The sequence below is a fragment of the Cynocephalus volans genome, chromosome 1 (assembly GCF_027409185.1).
Source record: "Cynocephalus volans isolate mCynVol1 chromosome 1, mCynVol1.pri, whole genome shotgun sequence".
Classification (NCBI taxonomy): Eukaryota; Metazoa; Chordata; class Mammalia; order Dermoptera; family Cynocephalidae; genus Cynocephalus; species Cynocephalus volans.
In genome coordinates, this window is record NC_084460.1 from 51,438,532 (window position 1) to 51,462,996 (window position 24,465).

Consider the following 24,465-nt stretch of genomic DNA (forward strand, 5'->3'; position numbering starts at 1 on the left):
AGTTTCTGGACAGTCTATGCTATGTCCAGCCCCTTGCCTTAGGTGTCCCCTGTCCAAAGATGGAATTAGCCAGAAAAATCAATGCTTAACCTGATAACTCCAAGAGGGACATCAGCCACCACGTCAGCACTTTACTGAGACCTGTGTTTTGTAAATATCTCAGCTTGGAATGAAGTCCTTGTTCAAAGTCCCCCACCAGTCTGTGAGATTGAAACACAAGCTGAGGTCCAGAGTCCACGTGCCTGACTCCGTATGGGGGCACTTGGCAGCCGAGGAAGTGGGTTCAGAGACCACAGGGTGTACATGGTGCCATGATCTTCCTACAGCTCTACCGTGGTCCCTGGGGAATCCGAGATGTGTCCAGGCTGCAGTGGCCCCTGTTCAGGGATCACAGCAGAGCAGGGGGGAACTTCCAGGATGGGCACAGCGACCAGAGGAGGGAAGGGCTGGAATGTCATCCTGGGTCCCCCAGAGGAGGGCACAAGGGTGAGGGGCATGGTCGCCGTCTTGGGGAGCTAGTGGTATAGTGGAACAAACAGGACACGAACTAAATCAACCTTCCACTGAGGTGTGAGATTGGATGGATGAGGATCCCCTGTTACAGATAAGGAAACTGAGGCTCAGTGGTCACTCAGCAGGCGGGTGGCAGAGCCGGGATGTGAAGCCAGGTGAGCCTGCACCCAAGCCCCACATTTTTCTGGGTGGAAACTCACCTCTCTTGGGGCTCCCTCTCTGCTCCTGCTGATGTTTTCTTGTCCAACAAACACACATTCACTTTCTCTGAGTCAGGTCTGTCCAAGCACGACAGGTGTCTGTCTGTGCTTCCTGAACCTCCATAGCAACCCTGCGAGGTTGATACTGATGGGAAACCAAGCGCAGAGAGGGTGGATACTTGCCCACGGCCACACAGCCTGGCTTGAACTACCAAGGAGGTTCTGGGGCAAAGCTCATATCCTCCAGACAAGGTGGGAGAGAAAGCCTCGATTTACCCTGCAGCCCCAGCTCCTGGAAAGGGCCAAATTTAGGAACTGCTCCTGTCCCGCTCCTAGCCTCGCCCCTGGGCCCCTGTCATGTACTGGCTGCAGCTGAGTCCGACGTCAGTCCCCAAGCTAGCCAGCCACAGCCTGCATCAGAGCCTCCTACTGAATTCCCCAACCACACCTGACCTACCCGTGCAGTGCCTGGGGTAGGGGTGGCATCATTGTCCAGTCCATTAGCAGATGCTGACCCACACTGGGGACCGATGGTCCGCAATACAGGCTCAGCCCCCAAGATGGTGCTGCTACTAGAAGAAACACAGATGCCTTGGGCTGAACCTGAAGGCCTCAGGAAGTGTGCCATAGAGTTGACAGGACAGAGGGATGTTGACCTGGGGAAGGGTCCACGGTGGAGGTTCAGTGAGCAGCATTAGGAAGGGAGGCAGCCAGGCAGAAGGCACTGCCCGAGCAAAGGCCCGGGGGCTGGAAAGGGGTGTTTCTGGACTGCAGCCATCAGGGCCCAGGAGCAAATGAGGGAAAGGTGTAAGAGAGTGAAGACGTGTGCATGGGGCCAGACACTGAGAGGCCCTGGCTGATCACCCCAGTTTCCAGACCCACGGGGCATCAGAGTCACCTGCAGGAGTTCATTCATTCATTCATTCATTCATTCAGGAAATTGTTCCCTATGGTGGGCCAGACATTGTTTTTGGCACTGGGAAGACCACGGAGAACTGACAGAGGAGATCCCCATTCTGGTGGCTAGGATTGTCATCAGAGAAGAGAGACCATAATCAAAGAAACAAGGAAATAGAGAGATCACAGAGTACTCTGGGTGCTCAGGATAAAACAGACCAGGCGGCGTGGCAGACAGTGGAGGGCCTCACTGAGAAGGGGACGTGTGAACTGAGACAGAAGATGAACCAGAAGACACGACTCAGAGACAGCTGGAAGCTGCCAAAGCTGAGGGACCTGGAAGCCCCTGCAGAAACCGGACACAAAGGCACTGGAGGTCACTTTGAGGCTACACACCTCTGGCCAAAGGGACATACATGCAGGGTGATCATCTCTGCTCTGCAAAAGAGCTGCCTAACTTGGGGGTTGGGGGTTCACAGAGATGGGGTGGGAGAGGGCTGGGGTATTAGAATCAGTTGAGCCTGATCGGGAGGCAGAGAGTTACCTCCATGACTGCCTATCTGTCCGGTGAAGTCCAAGTTTGGGCTCAGTTTGCAAAAACAAGACTGCAGGCGCCACCTGGTGTTCACAGCTATGGCTGTGGCCACCTCAGCCCTGGTCAGTGTCCACCTTGTCCAGGGCTCAGGAGGCTGGCCCCTCAGGTCACTTCTGTCTTTGTAGATGTTTTTAGCTACCCAATTAATACATGTGCCTTGCAGATCAAGTAGAAAACCCAAATAAAGACGGAAGAAAGCAACCACCTGGTATTTCACACACAGAGTGAGCTTGTCTTCACAGGTGCACTGATTTCCTTCTAGACTTTTCTCCACACATCCAGGCACTTCTTAATTCAAAAGTGAATAATATCCTACAGAGAGTCTGCAACCTGCCGGCTGTTTCCCACGCATGCTAGATGGTGGATTTGTTTCCGTGCCAACAAATATTCTTTTACGACATAATTTGAGTAGTTGTGTGTGCCCTTTGTGTGTGGCCAGAGAGTGACTTGGGCTGACTGAGTCCCTGTAAGTTGCATTGATTAGGAGCAAAGTGAGCTCTCCAGAGTTTTTGTTTTTGCTTTTGCTTCCCTTGAGAAAGATTGGAATTTCAAGGCCCTCTTCATAGTGATGGGATGGCAGTTTTGACACACACACATTTGGGGGCAAACATCATGGCACTGGGGACCGAGCCCACTGGCCTTTCCGTGACAGTCGCCCCATGACCTGCCCAGGTTCCTCTTGGAGCTAGAGGATCCCAACTACCCAGAGTAGACACACAGGCGTCAGGTGCCCAGGCAGGGGACCAGTCAGAGCTCGCATTGGCTTGGGTGATGAGTGAGCTTGCTCCTCTGAGCCTCAGTTTCCTCATCTGCAAAATGGGCAAGACCGCAGTGTCATAGGGTTGTTTCGAGGATTCAGCAGGTGATCTCTACAAAAGCTCTTCGTACGGGGCCAGCGTATGGTCAGCCCTTGGGAAATATCAGCCTTTGTTACCATTCCGGAGACCGCAGGGTGCAGGAACCAGCTCCAAGTCCCCCAGGCCTGAGTGACATCACTAACTATGGGACTGGGGGCAAACTCTGGAGCCCTGGCCTGTTCTCATCACCTACAGAAGGGGGTCAGGATACCTCCTTGGGGGTTGTGGAGGAGACTGACTGACAGGCACTGCTCTAGGGTTCCCCACAAATGAATTCATTTAACCCCCTGCTTTGCAGATGGGGAAACCGAGGCTCAAGGAGATTGAACAACACTTCCAACATCGCACATCTGGTAAGTGGCTGAGCCCTGTGGGGTCCTCCCTATGGAGAGGTTTTGTTGTGGAGGGGGATGTTTCTCTCCTGTGTCAGTGACCCTGTGACCTCTGGGCGGGGTGAGAGGAGACGACACTGAGCAGAGTGTGGCCATGGCATTGTTGTGTGTGTGACGTCAGGTGTGGCTGCACTGTCTGGAGGCCCCAGCCCACCCCTGCCCGCCCCTGCTGGGCACTGAGCTTTGTGTGTGTGTTGAGGGCAGTGCTGAAATCAAGGTAGTGGGTCACTCAGGGCATGTCATAGCCCAGAGGGTGAAGACGCTGCCAGCCAGGGCTGGACCTGGGCTAACTAGGGCCGGAGTGGCTTCTGAATCCATCCTATCTGAACCGATTGTCAGATTAAAACTAGAGGCTAGAACAAGAGTCAGAGGAGGAGGAAGGGGCCCGGGACAGGGGAGATGGAGAGCAGGGGCGGCCTCTGTGATGTGACATTTCAGGACGGGGATGGGGTGAGGGTGGAGCTGTCCACAGCTCTGATATGGCTGTTCCACTGAGGCTGATACCTGCTCATTCTGTCCAGAAAACGATCTCAAGAGGGAGGGACAATGATTATCCCACTTTACACATGTGGCAACTGAGACACAGAGAGACTAGGTATCTGCCTAAGGTCACACAATTGGAAAATGATGGGGCTGAACTTTGAACCCAGGGTGGCCCCAAGTTTATTCTCTTTGGCCCTCGACTGTCTCATAGACCTGGGGGGTGTCCACCTGTGTGGTGAGCCAACGGGTGGGATGAGGGCTGACTGTGTGTTCAGATGGGGTTGTCGCTCTTCGGGTCCTGCAAGTGAGTCACCATCCGTCAGTGGGGGGCCTCCAACCCTGATTCTGCACCACGCAGACTGGAGCATTTCCCCAAAATAGTGTGGTTTTCTTTTACACCCACTGGGGATGTCTTCACTCACTCTGTGTGAGCTATTCACTGGCTGTGTGACCTTGGGCAAGTAGCTTCACCTCTTTGTGCCTCCATTTTTTCATCACATGAAATGGGGTAAAAGTCTCTTTCTTCACAGAGTTGTTGGAAGGATTAAGTGCATCAGTACATGTAGGAGTCTGATGAATATCTGCTGCTACTGTAGGGGACCAGGGCTGTGAAGCTACAGGTGACCTTGCAGGTGAGGTCCTTGGGGGCTCCTGCAGGAGCTGGACTGGGGGCTTGTGGTGGGTGACCCAGGTTTCAGGGCTGTTCTCCATGAGGGAAGAAAATCAGCCCTTGGGAGTGCTGAGTTAGCGCCCCATCTTCCCAACTTGGGGGCACTGGCACCAGCCAGAAGGCCCCCAGGGAGGGCATTGAGGGAACTGAACCTGGGGCCTGTGGACAGGCTTCGGGCACTGTGCACCACCCCAGACCATGGGGGAAATGTCATGTGTCTGGCCACTTTGGGGGTAGAGACAGGAGGGGTTGCCTGATTCCCCCGCCTGACCCCGGGCCCAGACCCTGGAAGTTTACTAGCCCAGCTGGTTTGTGGTGGCCAGGTGGTCTGTGGCCAGCAGGTGGCGCTCGGCCCAAGGCAGTGAAAGTGCTGAGAGCCCACGATGTTGGCCGGGCACCAGGCTCCTCCTGCCAGAGACTGGCCAGAGGATGGCGCTGGGCTGGGTGTATATCACGAAGATAACACAATGAATGGGGCTTGGCACCACAGCCCCAGGTGTGTGTAACCTGTCACCTCAGGCAAGTCACATCACCTCTGAGCCTCAGTTTCCTCCTCTGTGAAGTAGTGCAGAAATAAGGACAGCACTGTCCCTATGGAGCTCATCGTGAGGATGAAGGGACATTTTGCACAGTGATTCTCAGCCTTGGGAGCAGCTAACAAATGCTGATGTCCCAGCCCCCCTACCCGGACTGATGATTGACCGACAGTCTCTGGGGCTGTTAACAGCAACGACATCACCTACAGCAGACATCCTCAGCCTTGGCACAGAGGACATTTTGAGCTAGATAACTCTTCATGGTGGGGGGCTGTCCTGTGCATTGTGGGATGTTTAGCAGTGTGGTAAGCTGAATATGCTCCCCGCAATGATGTCTAATCCCCAGAACCTGTGAATGTGTTACCTTGTGAAGAAAACAGACTTTGCAGAGGTGCTTAGATTAAGGATCCTGAGATGGGGAGGTTATCCCCGACTATCTGGGTGGAGGCTGCTGCTGGGGGATGGCGGGAGTCACAAGTAGGGTGGGCAGAACCAGGAATTGCCTCCCAGAATCTCACAGCCTCAGTCTAGACTCTATGGCCACACACCCCCACACCTGCCACCAGCAGGCAGAGCTGGGCAGACCAGGACTTTCTGGAGCCCTGCAGGCGGGCAAGGGGTACCAGGCCCCCACCCACCATCTGACACTCCTGCTGTCAGGGCTTTTCTGACTTTTTCCTTGCTGGGTGCTTCTCCAGAAGCAAGTGTATACTCAAGGATCCTGGGTGGGGCTGGGGTGGGGTAAGAGCAAGCGAGACTTGTGAGGGGAGCCGACCACAAAAAGCGGGGCCGCCAGTAAGACCCAGGCAGCTTCTGCAGCAATGTGCTTAAAAGCACTGGCTTAGGAGCCCGATGGCCTGGGTTCAAATCCTGTCTCTGTCCCTTGGGCAACTGTCTGAGCTCCTTGAGCCTCAGTTTATCCCTCTGGGCAGTGGGCTCCCTGAGAATCACCCAGGGGCGGCTACTCTGTGCCATGTGCCCACAACCTATTTGTTCAAGGCACCCCTATGTTACAGGGCCTCTTTCAGGAGGAGCGTTTTCACAGAATGCAAAATGCTGGTCTGGTCAGCCCCTTCTTGTCCGGTGCAGCGTGGCTGCCCATGGGCTGGTGACATTCTGCTTTCATCCATCAGAGCCGGGAGCCTGGAAGTTGCGAGTGGTAATCCTGAGTGATGGGTTGATCGTCAGGACTGAAAAATCTGGTTCTGAATCTGGAAGGCTGGGCACGGGCTCCACTTATCAGCTGTGTGGGCTGGGGTGAGCCATTTGCCCTCCCTGGGCCCCAATTTCCTCATCTGCATAAGACGAGAATTAAAGGGTACTTAGAAAATGTCCTGTGCATAATAGGTCCCCCAAATCTAGGCTCCCCCAAATTCAGGGGTGGGCCAGATTGGCTACAGCTAATGACTCAGATTCCCATGGCCAATTGGAGATGGTGAATCCTGGGGTGGTTCAGAAGCTGCTTTTGTCTCCTGTGGGAATGTGACATCTGGAACCACAGTAGCCACTTTGTCACTTAGCAGGACAGAACTTGCTGTGACTGGAGAGTCTCTATGTGGGACCTGAGAAAGCTGACTCTATGGGAAGCCAGACTGAGCAATGGAGAAAGAGCAGGTCCTGGAGCACATTGTTTGAACTGCTGGATGAGGCTGTACCTGAACTCTGTCTGCAAGAGCCAAAAACCCCCTGGGGAAAAAAGGACTGCTTTTTTTGTTTTAATTCAAAACTATCACTAGACCCGCAAATATTCCATCCACAGCTTTTAACAAATGCCTAAACATACTCGTATTTTTAAAAATCTTGTTTCCATTTTTCCCACTTGAAACTTCATCCCCACGTTCCCCTCACCGCCCATTCCAGCCAGAGCCAGTTGCTCTCAGTTTTCCATGCAGCCCCAGCTGCAGGCTTCTCACTGCTCCCCGGGCTGGGTACCCTTTTCCCACGTGGTCTTTCTTGGTGTGTCCCCTTGTTTTAAGACAGTGCATCCACCAGTCTCTTCCTGAGAGAGGGGGCTTGGAAGGAATGTCTCTGAGCCATTTCATTGGAAAATATCCTTATCGACCCCCTGTCCCGATGAGTACTTTGCAGGGACACAGCGAAGCCAATGAAAAGCACTTGCCCGAGAATCCTGAAGGCACTTTCCTCTGCTCCCCATGCTGCTCCTGAGCCGTCCGGTGCCAATGAACTCCAACTTGTGACCATCTTTGTTTCATCTCTGAAGGCTTTGAGAATCTTTTCTCTATTTCTAGTTTTCTGAAATTTCATGCTAACAGGTGCCTTGGTTGGGGCTTTTGTACTTTTCATGCTGACCATGAGGAAGGCTTTTCCAACTAGAAATTCATGGTCTTCCAGTTTGGGGGAAAAAAAATTGTTTTCTGATAACATACCTTCTACCTTTTCCATACTTTCTGCTTATGAGATATGGGACTACTCAGTTAATCCTGCACATTTCTCTTTTCCCCCTGTTATTGTCCATGTTATAGGCAAATCTTTACCTACTATGTGGGAAACTTCTTCTCAACTTTTTCTTCCAACTCTTCTATTGCTTTTTAAACTTTTTTCAGCTTTCACACTTATCATGTAGAGGAGCTTGTTCTCATTCTCCTGAGTGTCCTTTACTGAGCAGACCATCCTTGCTTCCTGGCTGTGACAGCCTCTCGTCTCTCTGAGGTTGTTAATGACAGAAATTTGAAGTTTTCTTCTGTTCACTGCATTTTCTCTATGTCCTCATAAATCCTCTTTTATGTTTGTTTGCTTTTTGTCTGACCATGTTGGGAGCTTTTCTCCAATGTCTCATGAAAGTACCTTTTTAAATAAATCAGCCAATTTGAGTCGGGTTTCTGTAATCTGCAGGTTGTCAGTGGCTGTCAGGCCCCACCCCACCGAGCACACTCCCCACACACATTCTGTGAAGGAGGCAGAAGAGGAACTCTTGGTATTGTGCAAAGTAGGGCCAGAGTCACAGAGAGTGTCAAATGACAGGACCACTGTCACAGGAAGGCTGGGCAGCGCCTGCACCAGACCCCATTCTCTGTGCCATGCTTGTTCCTGGCATCTCTGTGTAAGGCCTCTGTCCCTCCTGTGCATCCAGTCTGCAGCCCAGGAGAGGGGTGGGGGCCTGACATGCCCCCCCCCCCAGGAACCTGTGGAAGGGCCTCATCCTTGTCACTGTCTACACTAATCGTTGGAGTGGCTCAACCTCATGATTGTCCCTCACATTGAGGATTTTTTTCTTTTTTTCCCTAAAGAAAGTCCCCTTGTGTTTGGAAAATTCTGGGAAAAAAACGCCCACACCCCCTTCCTGAAGTGGATGCCTAGTTCTTGTTAGTGCAGCGTTCCTTCTCTTTTCTGATAACAGAACCACCCTTTCCTGGGGAACACGTCCCATGTGAATGATCTCTCCTCTCCTCCCACGGGGCAGTACATGTGACCCCACAGTAACCAATCGGAGCACTCCTTCCCCCTGATTGGTTCCAGGATCCACATGTGACCCATGTATGACCAATTAGAATTCTCCCCAGGACATTCTACCAGCAGTAGTTGGCTTGAAGCCTCTTCCTGCCAGGGTTGCTAAACTGGCAGAACTCAAGCCTTGGGTAGCTGGGAGCCACATGCAGAGTCTCTCAGAGAGATGGAGGAAAAGAAGCCTGAAATGAATGCTTGAGCCCCTGGATCCAGCCATTCCTGAACCTAGGTATCCCTTGAATTCCCAGTTGCATGAGCAAATACATTCCCCTTTTTGTTTAAGCCTGGGTGAGTTAGGTTTCTGTCACTTGCAGCCAAAATGCTCCTGAATTACTTCCTAGATTCTTTTTCCTGCTCTAAGCCTCCTATCTTGGCTGTCTGCTAAAATCCCACAGGTCAGGAGTCCTGTCTGGGCTCTGAGAAGAAGAGAGTGACCAAGATGAGAAAATAGAATTGCATTTGTGAGGGGGTCATAATGGTTTGAAAAATCATTTCTAACTCAAGGAGTAAGTTTCTCCTCCCCCTATGCAACTCTGGGGGCTGCAAGTTCCGCGTGCAGCCCTCAAGGCAGAAAGGAGCGGCGGGCAAGCGGGTGAGCTAGTGAGAGCAAAGGGCTGGGGGATGGATGGACTTAATCATTCTCTGCTTTCAATGGTAGCTGGTTAATTTTCTTCCTGAAGAGACCAGTGCTGACCTTCACCTCTAGCTCCCATTAACTGCCAGCAACGCTTCCTCAGCATATTTATGACAAATTAATTATACAGAGAGGGAAAAATCTCGCTGAAAAAATGAGTATTCTGGTTCAGGCACTTCATTTTGATCCCCTGCTGACATGGGGCCTGATTACCCACACACCTTGGGCGAACTTTGAGGCAAGCAACTGATTTTAGCTCAATGCAGAAGAGAGACAACCCCAGAAACAATGAGCCAAACCCAATTGTAAGCCCCTTTTAGCTGGAGGCTCATGTTTGCAAACAGGATATTCCACGAGGAAATGATTTGGGAACCCTGGATCATCATAGTGGTTGAGGTAACTTTGTTCCCAATAGGGCCAGGCAATTCCAGCCCATGGGACGAGTCCCCTGTCCCACATAATGAATCCAATACCTTGATGCAGGTTGGGCTGTGCTTGCGTCATGCCAGGTGTCAGGTTCCCATTCCCAAGCACATGTGGTCTGGCCCCTGCTTCCCTCTCACCCAGTTCCGCCTCTATTTTCTTTGAGTTGGGTTCTCCAGCAACACCCAAACTGCTGTGGTTCTCCAAATAAATCATCTTGTTCTGACCTTCATGTGTGTGCACCTGCCTGTTCCTGAGTGTATGTGCACATGTGTGTATGTGCCTGTGTGTGCGTGTATGTGTGCATGTGCATGTGAGTGTGTGTGTGTGTGCATGTGCGTGTATGTGTGTGTGTGCATGTGCGTGTATGTGTGTGTGTGCATGTGCGTGTATGTGGGTGTGTGTGCATGTGTGTGCGTGTGTGTGCATGTGCGTGTATGTGTGTGTGTGCATGTGCATGCTCACATGTGTGCATGTGCAGGGAGGACACAGTCCCCTGGCTGGTTACCACCTTCCTCTATCCTCCATCCTCCTGCCATCCTCCCTCCCTAAGTGCCCTCCAAGTCCCCACCTCACTCCTTGGTTCTGGAAATATCACAGCGCCCCACCCCTTCTGAGGGATCTAAGAGAGCTTGGTCCCTGTGTCTGGGATACAGCAAATGTCCCCTGTGAACTGGCCGGGAGAGGTCACCTGACTTGGGGGGTGGCCGATGACTTCCACCAGGGCCTGGAATGGGTTGGAGGGTTCTCTCTGGAAGTTCAGTTAAGAAATCTGGAGAGATCAAGGCTGAGGAGGGAAGATTCTAGAAGGTCAGGTGGCCATGGTGGGCCTTGATGAAGTCAGGTCATGGGTGAGGAGAACAGAGTGGGGCAATGTCTCAGCCCGTTCAGGCTGCTATAACAAAATACCTTAGACTGGTAATTTATGAACAACAGAAATTCATTCTCACAGTTTTGAAGGTGGAGAAGTCCAAGATCAAGGTGCCAGCAGATTTGGTATCTGGGGAGGGCTTGGTCTCTGCTTCAATGATGGCGCCTTGCTGCTGTGTCCTCATGTGGGGGAAGGGAAAAGGGGACTAACAGACTCCCTCAAGCCCTTTTTTCAGGGCACTAACCCCATTCACAAGGGCAGAGCCCTCACGAATCAATCACCTTGTAAACGCCCCACCTCTTCATACTACTGCTGGGGATTAAGTTTCCACATGATTTTGGAGGGACACAAACATTCAGACCATAGCAGGCAGCTGTGATGGAAGGTGACTCACAGCAGGGACCCTGGGCCCAGGAAGGAGTACAGGGAGCGGCGGGGGCCCGGCTGGCTGGCCGAGCCCTGCTGCAGTCTGCCTGCCGTCTCTCAGCACACCAAGTGTTCCCCACGAGGACTCCCTGTCTGCTCCTAGCCACCACGACCTGGCCTGAGACCATCCCCGTGCCAGGCCCAGCCCCCCAAGCTGGATCCTGCTGGCCATGGTCAGAAGCAAGCAGGTCAGAAAAGGCACATAGGGAACGCAAGAAGCACTGGGTCCAGGTTCTCTAGCATCTGCCTCTCCGGCCTCTTTCTGAGCAAGTCTGGCCTGAGGGTGTCTGTTCTAAATCCCACCTCCCCCTGGGCTGCCCACATCTGGGGTTCCATCCATCCAGTGACTGTGTTGTGCAGTTTCTGGATCCCCATTTCCAAGAGTCATAGCTTCCAGATGGAAGGTGAACGTGGAGATGTAGCTGGGGACATCCTGACCAACATCGCAAGGGAAATCGCTTCTGCACTGTGTGGCTTCAGGACTAGGATCTGGAGGAAGAGAAGATGTCACAAAGGAACACGTGAGCGGCGTCATCTCGCATAACCAAGGCTATGGGGTTAACTGGGGACTAAGGCCACTGTCCCAGGCTGCAGGTCCCTGCCCTTTCTTGCCTGCACCACTGCAGTAGCTCCCTGCTTCCCCCGGCCTCCCTTTGCTCTGTCCCCAAATTGTCTTCGGTGATACTTTTAAATTGTGCACCACGTCACATTGCTCCTGCTCAAACCCCTCCAGGGAATCCCAGCTCACTTCAGATAAGATCCAGACTTGTCTCTGGGCTTCCAGGCTCTGCAACACTTGGCCCCTGCCTAGGCCCCAGGCTCATCGGATTCACTCCCTCTTGCTCCCTGGGCTCCTGCCCCATGACACTGAGCATGTTGCTCTTGTTCCTGCCCCAGGGCCTTTGCACTCACCGTCCCCTCCACCTGTAGCACCATTCCCAGGGCTTTGCCTGGCACGGTCCTTGCTCAGCCTCAGATCCCTCCCCAAGGTGCTCAGCACGGCCCCTGCCCAGCCCTCCCCAGGTTTCATTGTCTTTACAGTTCAAATCTTTCTTTAAAACGATTGTGTTGTGAGTGTCTCTATTCCCTATGGGAATAAAATCTCCATGAAGGGGGGGATATTCATCTGTCTTGCTCATGGCTGTATCTCTGGGGTCAAATTCTAAAGAAAAATTGGTTGAGCCATTGAATGAATGAATGAACTACTTCCTAAAATTTGAAAGATGGGCAAAGTTTAAGGTGGCCACAGCATTATTCCTTGGGAAGAATCAGTGGACCTGGGTGACTCATGGGGAGGTGGGGTGAGAATAGAGGAGGGATCATGTTCCAGAAGGTTCCAAGTAGACCAGCTTCATGGCTGCACGGCCTGGGCATTATATAGGGACCCACCCTTAGGAAAGACATGAGCTCAGTTTAATGCTTTGCTGTCATCGTCTTGAAATTCTTACTGAGTCTTGAACAGGGAACCCCACTTTTTCGTTTTGCACAGGGCCCCACAGATCATGGAGCTGGCCCTGTCCAAGTTTACAGCTGTGAGATGGAGATGCAGGAATCACAGCTGAAAGCCCCATCCCAGGGCTCCCCCAATCTTCTCCAGGACCCCAAAAGACGGCTCTGCACTCTCTAGCACTGACAGCCTCTGAGTAGGTATTTCCTCAAAAATGCAGCATGACACGACACCTTGCCTCCTGCTTCTCAGGGCCACACCCTGCCCATGGCCCAAGGAAGAAGCCAGGTGCTTCTTGGGTGGACAAGACCTCATCAGCTCCTCTGCTGGAACCTCGGGGAAGGACTCCAGGAGGACATAGGACAAATTCGGGAGTATAGCCATTTTTGAAAAACAGAAGGTTGTGTTTCTTTCCAGAAAGAGGAGTCTTGACTGGTCAGGCTTGAGACCTACAGGGCTCTGCAAACCGCCCATGTGTGTTGTGGAGTCCTGAGCACACACCCTCCCGGGGCCCCTCCACAGCCTTGGGGGTGTCTGAGAAATGGAAGCTGTCTTTGTTGATAGAAGGGGGCCCATGCTCCAAGAGGCTTGTTGCCTAGGCCCTAACGAGGTGCCCCGCTTCCCCATGGCCCCTGTGGTATCACTGACACATGGGACTCTGAGGGGGTCCTGGAGGGAGTGCTTAGAGGGAAGAGGGGGGCCTGGATTTCCTGCTATACCAGGCCAGCAAAGACATGGCCATCAGGATGAGGAGACCCTCTCTATGTCCAGGACACGTCCTCTGGGCCTTCAGGCACTGGCTGCAGATGCCAGCCACTCCACCAGATTCCAGCCAATCTGGGTTTTCTAACCACTGGTGGGACTGGGTGTGACCCCTTATTCCAAATCCCAGAAGTACAGGAGATGAAATCCTCCTTCTAATCCTTTCTTCACACTGAAGGCTGAATTCTCATCCTGCCCCTCTCCTGCTCAAAGCCTCTCTGTGGCTCCCTGTTGCTCAGAGCAAGGTGGCAGGTGAGGAGGGTGTCCCTGGTGGACGGAACAGTGTAGGCAACAGACTAGTGGTGAGGACATGATGATGTGGGGACAAGTGGGGTGTGGGTAGGAGGGGAGCAGAGGCCAGAGCCATCTCCAGGCTGTGGGAGGACGTCAGTCAATTCTACAGTGATGCCTTGGTGGCGTCCACGTGGTGTTAAATCTGCAGGCTCGCAGAATGCAAGAGCTGGAGAGGCATCACACCCCAATTCCAGACGATGGATGGAAAAGTCTGGGGATGCAGGAAGAGATCTGTTGTGGGGTGGAGTTACTGCAGACAGCCTCCACTAGAGCAATGCCGAGCAGAAATGTGGGGTCAGAGTTGCAGCAGAGAAACCCCACCAGGGCAATGCCTGGTGGAGCTGTGGGAGCGGGACCACCATGGAGACCCCAGAATTGTGGAGCTAATAGCGTGCAACACCAGCCTGCAAGAGCTGACGCATGGGCTGAGACCAGGAAAGCCATAGGAACGGGGCTGCCCGAGGACTTGGGGCCACCCCTGTGCCAGTGTGCAGAGGATGCTGGACACAGAGTCAAGGGAGATTATTCTCCAACTTTGAGATTTGATGCCTGCTCTGCTGGTTTCTGGACTTGTTTTGGACCTACCACATCTTTTTGGCTCATCTCTCCATATTGGAATGAAAATTTCTGTCTTGTGTCTGTCCCCCCATGCATCTTGGGAGGAGATAACTTTGATTTCACAGATGAGACTTTGGGCTTCTGAGCTGAAACAAGATTTTGAGGATGGAATGAATATATTTACTTCTGAGAAAGAAATGAACTTGGGTGGGGCAGGGGCAGAATGCTATAGATTAAATGTGTCTCCCAAAGGTTCATGTACTGGAACTTTAATCCCCACTTCAACAGTGTAAGAGGGTGGGAAATCCTGTTATGGTAATTGAAAGGTGGGGCTTTAGGAGGTGATTGGATTGTGAGGACTGTGCCCTTGTGAATGGATTGATCCATTAATGGTTTAATGGGTTGTGATGGGCGTGTTCTGATGGCTTTATAAGGAGAGCCAGTGAGAAGCTTAGCTCTCTCTCTTGCTTAGCCCATTCCTGCCATGTGACACCCTGCGTCTCTGTAGTGAGTCACCACCAAGAACAACCTGCTCAATGGATGTGTTCCCTGGACTTTGGACTTCCCAGCCTCTGAAACTATAAGAAATACATTCTATTTCTTTATAAATTTCCCAGTTTCAGTTATTCTGCTGTGAGCAACAGAGACCACCTAATGTGGATGATGATAACAATCACGACACTTCCCGCTGCCCGTGCACGTGGCCGGGCTGGGCGCGGTGCTGGTGCTTTGCCTGCGTGTTTTACCTCATCCTCTCAACAGCTGTGAGGCTGCTACAGGCCGTTCTTATCATCCCCATTTTACAGATGAGGAAACTGAGGTGCAGAAAATTCAGTGATGTAGGTTAGGTCCCTGGGCTCTAACTCCAGAGGTCATGCTCTTTGCCACTGCCCTGTACCGCTCACAGACTCTGGGAAAGAGGAGACTAGTGAATGATTATGGAAGGAAGGAAGGAGAGGAGGGAAGGAAGGAGGAAAGGAGTGAATGAAACGGGGGAAGGAGAACACACAGGGGCCCCTGTGCCCCTGGCTCACCTGTGTCCATGCCTGACTCTCTGTCTCCAGATGCTTCATCTCCTCCTGGACCAGTGGCCCCGGGGCCGATGGTCATCCTGTTCCTGCTGCCGATGGAGGCATCCTCGAGGAAGCACGATCTGATGTGGACTCTCTGGGACGCATCCCCCTCAGGGTGAGTTCCTGGTTTGGGCATTCGCACTTCAAATGAAGCTTCTGGACCATCGGTGGTGGCAAAGACTGTGTGTCAGCCAGCGAGAGATGCAGGAGGGGTGAGCAGCTGGACAGTGGCCCCATAGTCCTGTCCCCCGGCCTGGCTTTCAAGTCCCCTGACACCTCCCACCAGGGGTTCGCACCACACTGGGCGGACAGCCGCCGCCTGGCCACCCACCGCCACACCTTTGCACATGCCCGTCACCTGCCTGGGATGCCATCTCTCTCCACCCTCCTGAGCCCAGTTCTGCTGATGTGGTCCTCAGTGTCTTCCTCTGGGACTCAGTTTCCCCACCCTGCTGCCTCCTTCTCATCTCTCTGCTGTCTGCTTCCCACCTTTGCTTAAAATCTACCCCCATCCCCCACCCGACCCCAGCCCCTGCCATCTGGCTCCTCCCTTTCCCACCCAAACTTCTTAGACCGCTCGGCCACGCTACGAGACTTCCCACCCAAACTTCTGAACAGAGTCGTCCACACTTAGTCTCGTCAGACTCCTCCTGTCTCCCTCACTCCCCAAAACTGTCCTCCTAAGGTCATCACCAACCCCAAAGATGCTTCTCCAACCTCGCTGGCCTCGCCCCTCTCTGGAGACTCCTCTCCCGGGCTCCCTGCTTTTCCTTTTCATTCCTTCTCTGTTCTCTCTGCTGTTCTTCTCCCCCAGCCCATCTCTGGGTTGCCAGCACAGAGGAGGACTCAGCCGGGCCCTCTGATCACTGCAGCCACAGCACTCAGTAGGACACCACGTCCTTAAGCTGGTTTCTGTCCTCCATCCTCCTGAGACATCATTCCAGTCTAATGCCATTGCCTCTGTCCCTGCTTCAGCTGGCCCAGCCTCCGCTTCTCTGGGGAGTCCTTGCCCATTTTACAGATGAGGAAACTGAAGTTTCCTGCAGTGGGCAGCAGGGGCTGGGAATCCAGAATGCTAGCTGTAAAAGCCCCACCTGTTCTGCTCTGTGGTACATACAGCCTCCTGGTGGAAGGAAAGGAATTTTGTTGTCATGACTCTCCCCACAAAGACTCTGGCTCCAGCTCCTTCCAGAGAGGAACCAAATGGGGTGGTGGTGGTGGGTCTGGGCATGTGATCCCATTACCTTGGGGGCTGCCTGGCAGTCTGTGGGTGGGGTCCTCAGATGGGATGCTGTGCACCCTCATCTCATTGCTGTGTCCCAGCTGCACCCGTCTGAGCATGGATCGCTCCACATGGATGTCCTGGGGCCCCCAGACATCAGCTAGGGGACTCTGAGTGGAGGAATCACCTGGTGCTGTTGAAGGAAGGTAGTGGGGAGCCGTGGAACCTGGCAGGGGGACAGAGCAGCATGACCTTACTGGAGGTGACCCCAGGCTTCCTTCCCCACCTCTGACCCTATCCCCCTCACCAATACACACAGACACACACAGACACACACACACACACAGTCCTGTAGTCCTGGCTGGACAGAAGTGACAGGCCTCTGAATTCTTCCTAGACACCACTGGACCGGGAGCCAATTGTTTCAGGTTCTGGATTGGAGAGCAGATGGACCCAGCACAGGGGCCAGTGATGGGGTTCCCCAGTTTTTCATGATGGTGGCTGGTACCTGGGGTGTTGCTTAGACACTTGCAAACCCAAACAATGAGCATATCAGTCTGGTTCCTAATCATTCTCAATCCTTCTGAGCTCAATAAGAGAAAGTCTCCTCTGGTGCTAACATATCTTTAACACCTCCCTACAGGAGCACTCAGAGCCTTGTACACTGTTTTATTTCCCCAGCATTTATTCTATGGTGACCTTCACGGTTTTCAACTTAAGGTGATGCTACAAAATTTTATTTTAAAATACAAGTAAACTTAAGTAGGAAAAAAGGTGAACCACATTAGTTTAACAACATTAAGTAAAGAACCAGACATGGACATGGCCAAAATTGGGAAGGTGGGGTTCAGAGTATTCAAGTTAAGGAAATGATGATCTAGATTCTCAGTTGGGGAAACTGAGGCCCAGAGGGGGGAAAGGCTCCCCCAGGGTTACAGGGAGTCTCGCTCATGGTTGTCTTGGCTGGACTGACAGGTGGTCCCTTGTTGCCTCAGTGCCCGGCATGGAGTAAGTGCTCAATTGATGGCACCATATTTCATCACAACTAGGGTACCACTGATGGTAAGAGGCATCCCGATTCCTAACACGTTAAAATGTGGGAGAAAGTAGCATGTCTCAGAACAAATAAAGTACGACAACAAACCCCTGGTGATGCTCTGCTGCAGGGGAGTGAATGGAGTTGTTTCTCATTAAAAAAATGTTAAATTCTGTTGAAAATGAGGCAAAAGGCATCAGAATGAAGGGAGAGCAGGAAAGGTTTGATCCAGGCTTCCTCATAAAGGGGAACCACGGAGACTGGAAAGCTGCCCCTCCTCCTCCCACTGCCACCCCCAATCGGGGGAGCAGGTGCCCCCCTGAAGTGCCTCCTCCTAGAAGTCCCTCGGACACTTACCGTCCTCTCCAGGGGTCAACTGTGTCATTATGACATTTCCATGCCCAATCTGGGTGGAGTTAGAGTTTGAAATGCAAATGAAGCTGTTTGGTCCATTCTGGCTGATCATGTTGATTGGATTTTGCTGGTAAATAGTTGGGGTGGACTGATTTCTTCTTCCAGAATCTTCTACAAAAAAAAAAAAAAAAAAACTTCACTCTATCCCTTTGCCCCTCTCTAGGGGTCAGGGTTCCAAGTACCAGTCGGCAGCACCCAATTCTCCCGGGGATCTTGTTAAAACACAGATTTCCAGTCACGCATCCTGGGGTTCTGAGTCAGTTGGTCCAAGGTAGGAACCAGTGTGTTTAACACACAAGCATCTCCAATGGAGCCTCACTTGGAAATCGCTGTGGCAGGTCCACCCTCCCCCGTGTGTTCATTGCCACGTCCATGGCCAAGCCACATGGCCACTCACTGGGAGGACTACAGGAGCCTTGTACTGCTCTCCCTACCCTTTTCCCTCCTGCTGGGAGGCACCCACAGCCCTGACCACTGAACTCCACGGCCTCCTCTCCCTTGAGCAATGGCTGAAAGACGGTGTCCATGGCCAGATAGGTTTTATTTGCTCACATAACGTTTTGAAGGGTTTGGGTTTGTCACCATTATTTAAAATCTGGCGGCTCTCCCACAAGATCATCCCTTCCTAAGAGCAGCCCCGTGATGCTGAGACACCCCCCACCCCCCACCTGGGTGCTGAGAACAGGAGTGTTGGCCCCATGTGGGCTGAGACAGACACCTGCCCAGGCCTTGCCAACTTCGCAGGGCCACAGTACCACCCTCGTGAGCCCTTGGCTCTTGAGCCCTTGTGGGCCCTTTTCTCCATAAAAAAAAAAAAAAAAAAAAAAAAAAATTTAAATTATATTTTATGACCATGTTGGTATAAAGACCAATATAATCCAGGCTAGATTCATTTTTTTAGATATTCATTATTATTATAATATTCATTTCTTCTTCTGATTTTAAAAGAAAGTAAAATTGAAACATTTTTGTGGACCCCTAAGAGTACCACGAGCTCTAAACCCTGTGCCTACTGCACCTCATGGATAAGCTGGCCCTGGGCTCACCTTTTAAGTATGTGAGCTCACCCTTCCTTTCTCTTTTGGCAACTTTAAAACCCTAAGGTAGGCAAAGTGCTCACACAAAAACATCATCAAACTCAGACTGACCCCTTGCACCCCAGGGCAGATAAAATTTGGAGTGGGCCACCTCTCCTCCCAGCCCTTTGCCTTCTGCAACTCAGCCCTTGGGCCTCCACTCCAGGAAGCCCTCCCTGATTAATCCTGCCAGCATGCTCCTCCCTCCCAGAACCCCCTCCAGTGAACCATCAGTAAGACCACCAGAAGCTTCTGGCAGGTTCTGACAAGGTGGAACAGACAAAATGCTTAGCAGAGCACCCATCAAGGACCAAGCACTGGGTGTTCATGGCTTCCCTTCACAGCTCTGCACCTCTTCCCCTGCCCAGGTGAGGGCCTACCTGGTCGGTAAATCGTCCATGCTTTTGACTTCTTGTCAAAGTCCAGAAGGTGCTTGTCCTTCATTTTGTACAATTCTGGGTTGATATCTTTTGCTGTCCTCATGCCCAGGGCCTGAGCGATGATCAGGGCCCTCTGAGACCCATTATCTTCCAGAAACCTGTAGATCTCTTCCTCTGAGAGGCAGAAGGGTCAGGTGTTTAAGAAAGACCCCCTGAATTTGAACCTGCCCCACCACTCATTAGTTGCGTAACCTTGGACAGTTACCCAGCCCTCTGGCCAGTTTCCTCATCTGTAAAATGGGCATAGTTATAACGGGTGCAGTGACGATCACTGGAGAGGCTGCTCTGAAGGGTCGGGATGTGCATACAGTGCTCTGCACAGTGGGTGCCTGGCACAGGGTAGGTGCCCAATAAATATCAGCTATGGATCGGACAAATAGTTTCTCAGCCATTTAGAGTCTTCCACTGCGAACACTGAGTCTTGGCTCTGAACATTTTGTGGGAGGCTCTTGGTGGATGGGACGTGGCCCCTGAACACTCGTAACCCTCAACGAGGGTTTGGAGTGGACCCCCCGTCCCAGCAGCTGAAAGGGAGCAAAGGTGCTTACGCTGCTTGCTGAGCTGAGAGCCGGGGTTCTCTGCAATCGCAGCTGCGTCTGGCTGGGGCCTCACAGCTAAAGAAAGGCAGATCGGTTAGAGGGGTGGGGGAATGGGAGATAACACCGGGTCTCTACTGCGCAAAGGTGGGCAGCTCCACAGGTGGGCCACAGTGCCTGGGCATTTCAAACTCAGATTCCAGAATTAAAAACACTTGGCTTCCAATCCCGCCCTGCCCCCTTCCAGCTGTGTGGCTTCCTTTTAATTAGCTTCTCTGGGGCTCAACTTCCTTTTCTGCAAAAAAAGAGGAAAAACAACATCTTTCTATTTCTTGGGGTTGTGTGAAAGGTCGGTGAACCCTTGGGCACAGGACCTGACACATGGTGAGTACGTGATAAATATTAGCTCTTTTGTCTGTGAACTCAAACTAGAAAAGGGGATCTAGTGTGAAGTGAAGTATGTTCTATTGTTATCACTGTTGATTATTACCCCTGGTCACGATCAATGATCATTATTAATTGTTGTTGTTGTTATTGATGTTTTTCTGAGTACCTACTATGTGCCAGAACTGGGCTGAGCCCTATGCAGCGAATCCTCCCAGCAACTCCTACAAAGCAGCCCTATTGTTATCTCCATTGACCAGAAAAAGAAATCAAGGCACAGCGAGGGGACATCATGTGTCCCCATGTGTGGTAGAGCCTGGATTCAAACCCAGTTCCAAATCTGGGCTTGTCCATTGCCAGGATGGCTCCTGCTGGGTCACACCTGCCTCCTGGGAGGGCAGGTTACCTTGGCTGGGCTGGGCCAGCGCTGCAGAAGCCTCGCCTTCAGAACCACCCCCACCAAAGCACCACGTGGCAGGGGCTGCGAGGGAGATTTTCAACTCTTTCTTCATTCGGTAGAGGACTTGGTTGAGCTCCTTCTTGGGCACTTGGCATTCCGTCACCAGCCGGCTGGTCTTCACAGGGGAACCTGCATCCCTCAGCACCTGCAGGATCTTCTGTTCAAGGTGGCCTGGGAGAAGGGGGCGGGGCAGAGAGAAGAACTGAGACCCCCGGATTCCCAGTCCAAGCTGGGGTTCAAGGCTCCCAGAGACAGGGGAGGCCCCCCCTTGAGAGGGCTGCCAGGCAGACGAAGTGGGCAGAGACTGGAGCAGGTGCCCACCAATAACAGCAGCAACAACCTCTGTTCAGAGAGGGAGGCACACGGGCTGGTCAGAAGTGACTTTCTGGACAGAGGAGGCCAGATGTACCCAGGGGTGGGTACCAGATGGCAGGTGGGAGAGAGGGTGGCAGGCTGGATCAGGAGGGAGGAGAGGGGCCCCTGGGAGCAAGCCATGTCCTGCCTGGGACACCTGCCTCTGGTGTTCTCTATCCCCTGTCACCACTTTCCCTGGGGTTCTCTTCCTCTCAGGCTCACTTACATCAATGGTGTTGTTATTGGGCCAAACCAAAAGCCCAATGGACATTCAGAAACAAACCTTCCTCCTGATACCCAGGCACAGAGTCCTGGAAATACCATTCCTAGATTTGTCCCCAAGCCCTTCACTTCCTTTCTTCTCTGTCCCCACCCACTCACTCCTGTCACCATCTCCTGGGTGACACCAATAGTCTCTCCACTGGTCCACCAATTCCAGTCTGGTTCCCCCCAGTCTTCCATCCACTCAGCAGCTAGATCTGGCTCTGCTGACCCCCACCTCGTCTTCACCCATGCCCAGTTTCCCTCTAAGTGCCAACCTATCTCGGCTCCTTTCCACCCCACTAACCCCAGGGCCTTTGCACATACTGTTCCCTCTGTCAGGAATGCTCTTCCCCCCTCTCCACCCATCCAACGTTTACGCAACCTCCAGGTCTCACTCAGGTGCCACCTCCTTTGGAAAGTCCTCCATGCCCCAGCATGGGCAGAATGCCGCTTGTATGTGGGTCCGCTGCAGAACATCCCCAAGGATCCCCTGCTACACTTGCCTGGTTTGCTGTCGTACCTTTGGTGTCTAGCACAGTGCTGGGCATGGAGTAGGGGCTCAGGAAATGGCAGTTGCACAAATGAGTGACTTGGTGAATGAATGAATGATGAGTGATGCATTTGTCCTCTACTGGGACAGATGTCTGCCCATTTGACCCAGGACAGGGCACAGGCAGCTCCTCCTTGGCTGGTGGCATATGCACCTGTTTCACTGTCTGAGTTTAACGAGCCCCAAGCAGGTCTTCATGAAGTTAAGGAAGGAACTCTCCAACTGGCCCCACTCCTCCTTGAGCAAGCTCTCAAAAATCAAAACCATCACCTCACATAATTAAAAAAGAAATCAAAAGCAGCTGCTCTGCCAGGAGCTGAGGATGGGGCAGACACAGGGCACAGGCAGCCTCTGGGAGCCAGCCGTGAAGAGAGCCACTGTGGGCGGTGACCCAGCTGTCACCAGGAAGTGTCTGCCCCAAGATCCCCGAGGGAGGTGCAAGGCAGGGAAGACCTAGGTTCCCTTCCAGGGCAGTGGCCCAATCCTTCATCTTCAGGGCCTTTCTTTCCTGATCAGAGGATTCTCTAGGTATGCCCAGTTCCTTGGTGGCAGTGATTGTTGGGCAGGGGACAATAAGTCTGCTGACACTACAGCTGGTCACTTGCCTTGCCCTGTGGTCAGAATGTTTTCATCCCTGCTGGGTGCGGATGAGCAACTGGAAGACCTGGGGGCACCCACCCCTTCACTTCACCTGCCAAATTCTACCCCCAGCAGCTGGGGGATCCCCATCCAACCAACTGTACACTTGGCTTCGCCTTGTCTTGCAGAGTTTTGTTATTGAGAAGGATGGCTCACAGTGAACCTCTTCCCCTCCCTCCTCCTCTACACTGCTGATCCCCAAAGGAGAGGTGGGGTCAGGGATGTGGATAAAAAACAAGCCCAAGGAGCCAGGCTGGCCTCGGCTGCGGAGTGCTGGGCAACTGCATCTGAAAATGGGCAATTGTGAAATGGAGCTGGTGTAGGTGACAAGCTGGTAATAAAAGAAAAATCAACTGAGGAAGAAGACAAGGAAAGCCAGTTAAAGCTGGCTACTGAGTCTTCACTAGTGTCTGCATGTCTCCCCGGAAGAGACACAACAGGAACCCGAGCGACCAGCCAGGGTTCCTGGCTACACCCAGACGCCGCCCCTCCCAGTGCACTCATCTTTCTCCTTTCTATTCTCTGATGGCTGCTTTCCTGGGTTTGAGCCCCAGCTCTGCCAACGGCTAGCTGTGTGACCGCATTGTGCCTCCATTTCCCTATCCGTGAAATGGGTATAAGAGCAGCTACTTCAGAGATTGCAGTGAGGATTCGATGAGCTAAGGATCAAAAACGAAACAAAATAAAAATACCCAAAACTGCCCTCAGCCCACAGACCACAAGCACTTAGGGGAGCCCCTAGAGAACCACTGCTCAGTACACAGCTGGCCTTCATGGGGGCTCTTCCAGGAGTCAACTGTGAATTGTGGAAAGAACGCAACGAGGGGGAAACAGGCACACACACATCTTATCAGAGCAACTTTGATAATGATCCTGAGACAGCATTCAACCCTAGCTGATGTTCGCCAGCTGTGATACCCTGAGAGAGTCATTTCACCTGAGGCCTCAGTTATCTCATCTATAAAATGGGAACACCATGGCCCTTGCCGGTGGCGAGCTATTGAGAAATGCACGCAAAGTGGGCTGCAAGGTGCCTAGGGCATAGTTAGCTTTTGAAACAGGGTGGCTGTGCATCCTTCTACTTCTGGTTACTGCTGTTCTTTAGGGTATTGCTATTGTCATAGTTACTGTTATGTGGGCCCAGGAAAGAAGCCAGGAAGACAAGTAGGAATCTGCCCCAGGAACGACCACCGTTCCTTGGAGGAAGAAGTAAAGTACCGTACCTCCTCTGCCTGGGCCAGCAGGGGCCTCGGCCATGCTGACAGCAGCTACAAGGAGCCTGATGGACCTGGGGGGCAGCGGCAGGCTCTTGCGCTGGGGCCTTGAGATGGGGGGCTGGCTCGGGGCTGGGTGTCCTTCTGTGGCCCAGCCTGGTGCTTCTGGCAGCTCCGCACTCACGAGGAAAGGAACAGCAGCTTCAATGAGGCAGGAGTCAGCTATTCATACCCTGGAAGCAGATGCCTAACCAGCCTGACCCGATCAGCTTTCTGGAAAAAGAGAAAATGAAACTTCTGTGTGTAGTTTTCTAAAGAAAGGAAATCGAAAACAGAGCTGACGGGCAGGATGCGGCTGGGGCACCCAAGCTGGTGGTGGCAGGGAGGAGCTGGACCAGGGAAGACCACAGCATCCTCTCAAGAAGGCTCCAAGGCAGGGGCTTTCTCACCTTCCCTGTGTCCCCTGTTGCCTCCTGGATTCCAGCACAAAGGCCACTGGGTTTTCAATAGATTGTTCCTGTGTGTATCACAATGACAACTCTCTTGAATGAGTACCTGCTATGTGCTTCCCAATCTCGTGTACTCCTCCAACTCATATACAGGGCAGGGGCTGGTACTGTCCTCTTTTCTCAGAGGGGAAACTGAGGCTCAGGTCAGTGAGGTCACTTGTCCAAGGCCACACAGAGAGTCTGTGGCAGAGCCAGTCCTGCCTCCTCCTCAGTCATGTTTCCTGCTTCAACTGTAACATCCAGAAGTCATGGGTGAATCACCCTCAGCCCA

General features: G+C 52.6%; 1 protein-coding gene across 1 annotated transcript; it reads right to left on the reverse strand.

Annotated features, from left to right (window-relative positions):
- Window positions 1–320: 320 nt before the first annotated feature.
- Window positions 321–23,728, reverse strand: ZBP1 (Z-DNA binding protein 1). The gene is made up of 11 exons (XM_063095742.1): window positions 23,695–23,728; window positions 20,611–20,835; window positions 19,833–19,898; window positions 19,434–19,436; window positions 19,225–19,398; window positions 17,712–17,879; window positions 16,341–16,544; window positions 15,058–15,276; window positions 11,266–11,451; window positions 1,171–1,316; window positions 321–515 (listed from the first exon to the last, which is right to left on the reverse strand). Exons 1-11 carry the CDS (start codon window positions 23,726–23,728, stop codon window positions 321–323), a joined length of 1,620 nt encoding a protein of 539 aa, XP_062951812.1.
- Between the last annotated feature and the right edge of the window lie 737 nt (window positions 23,729–24,465).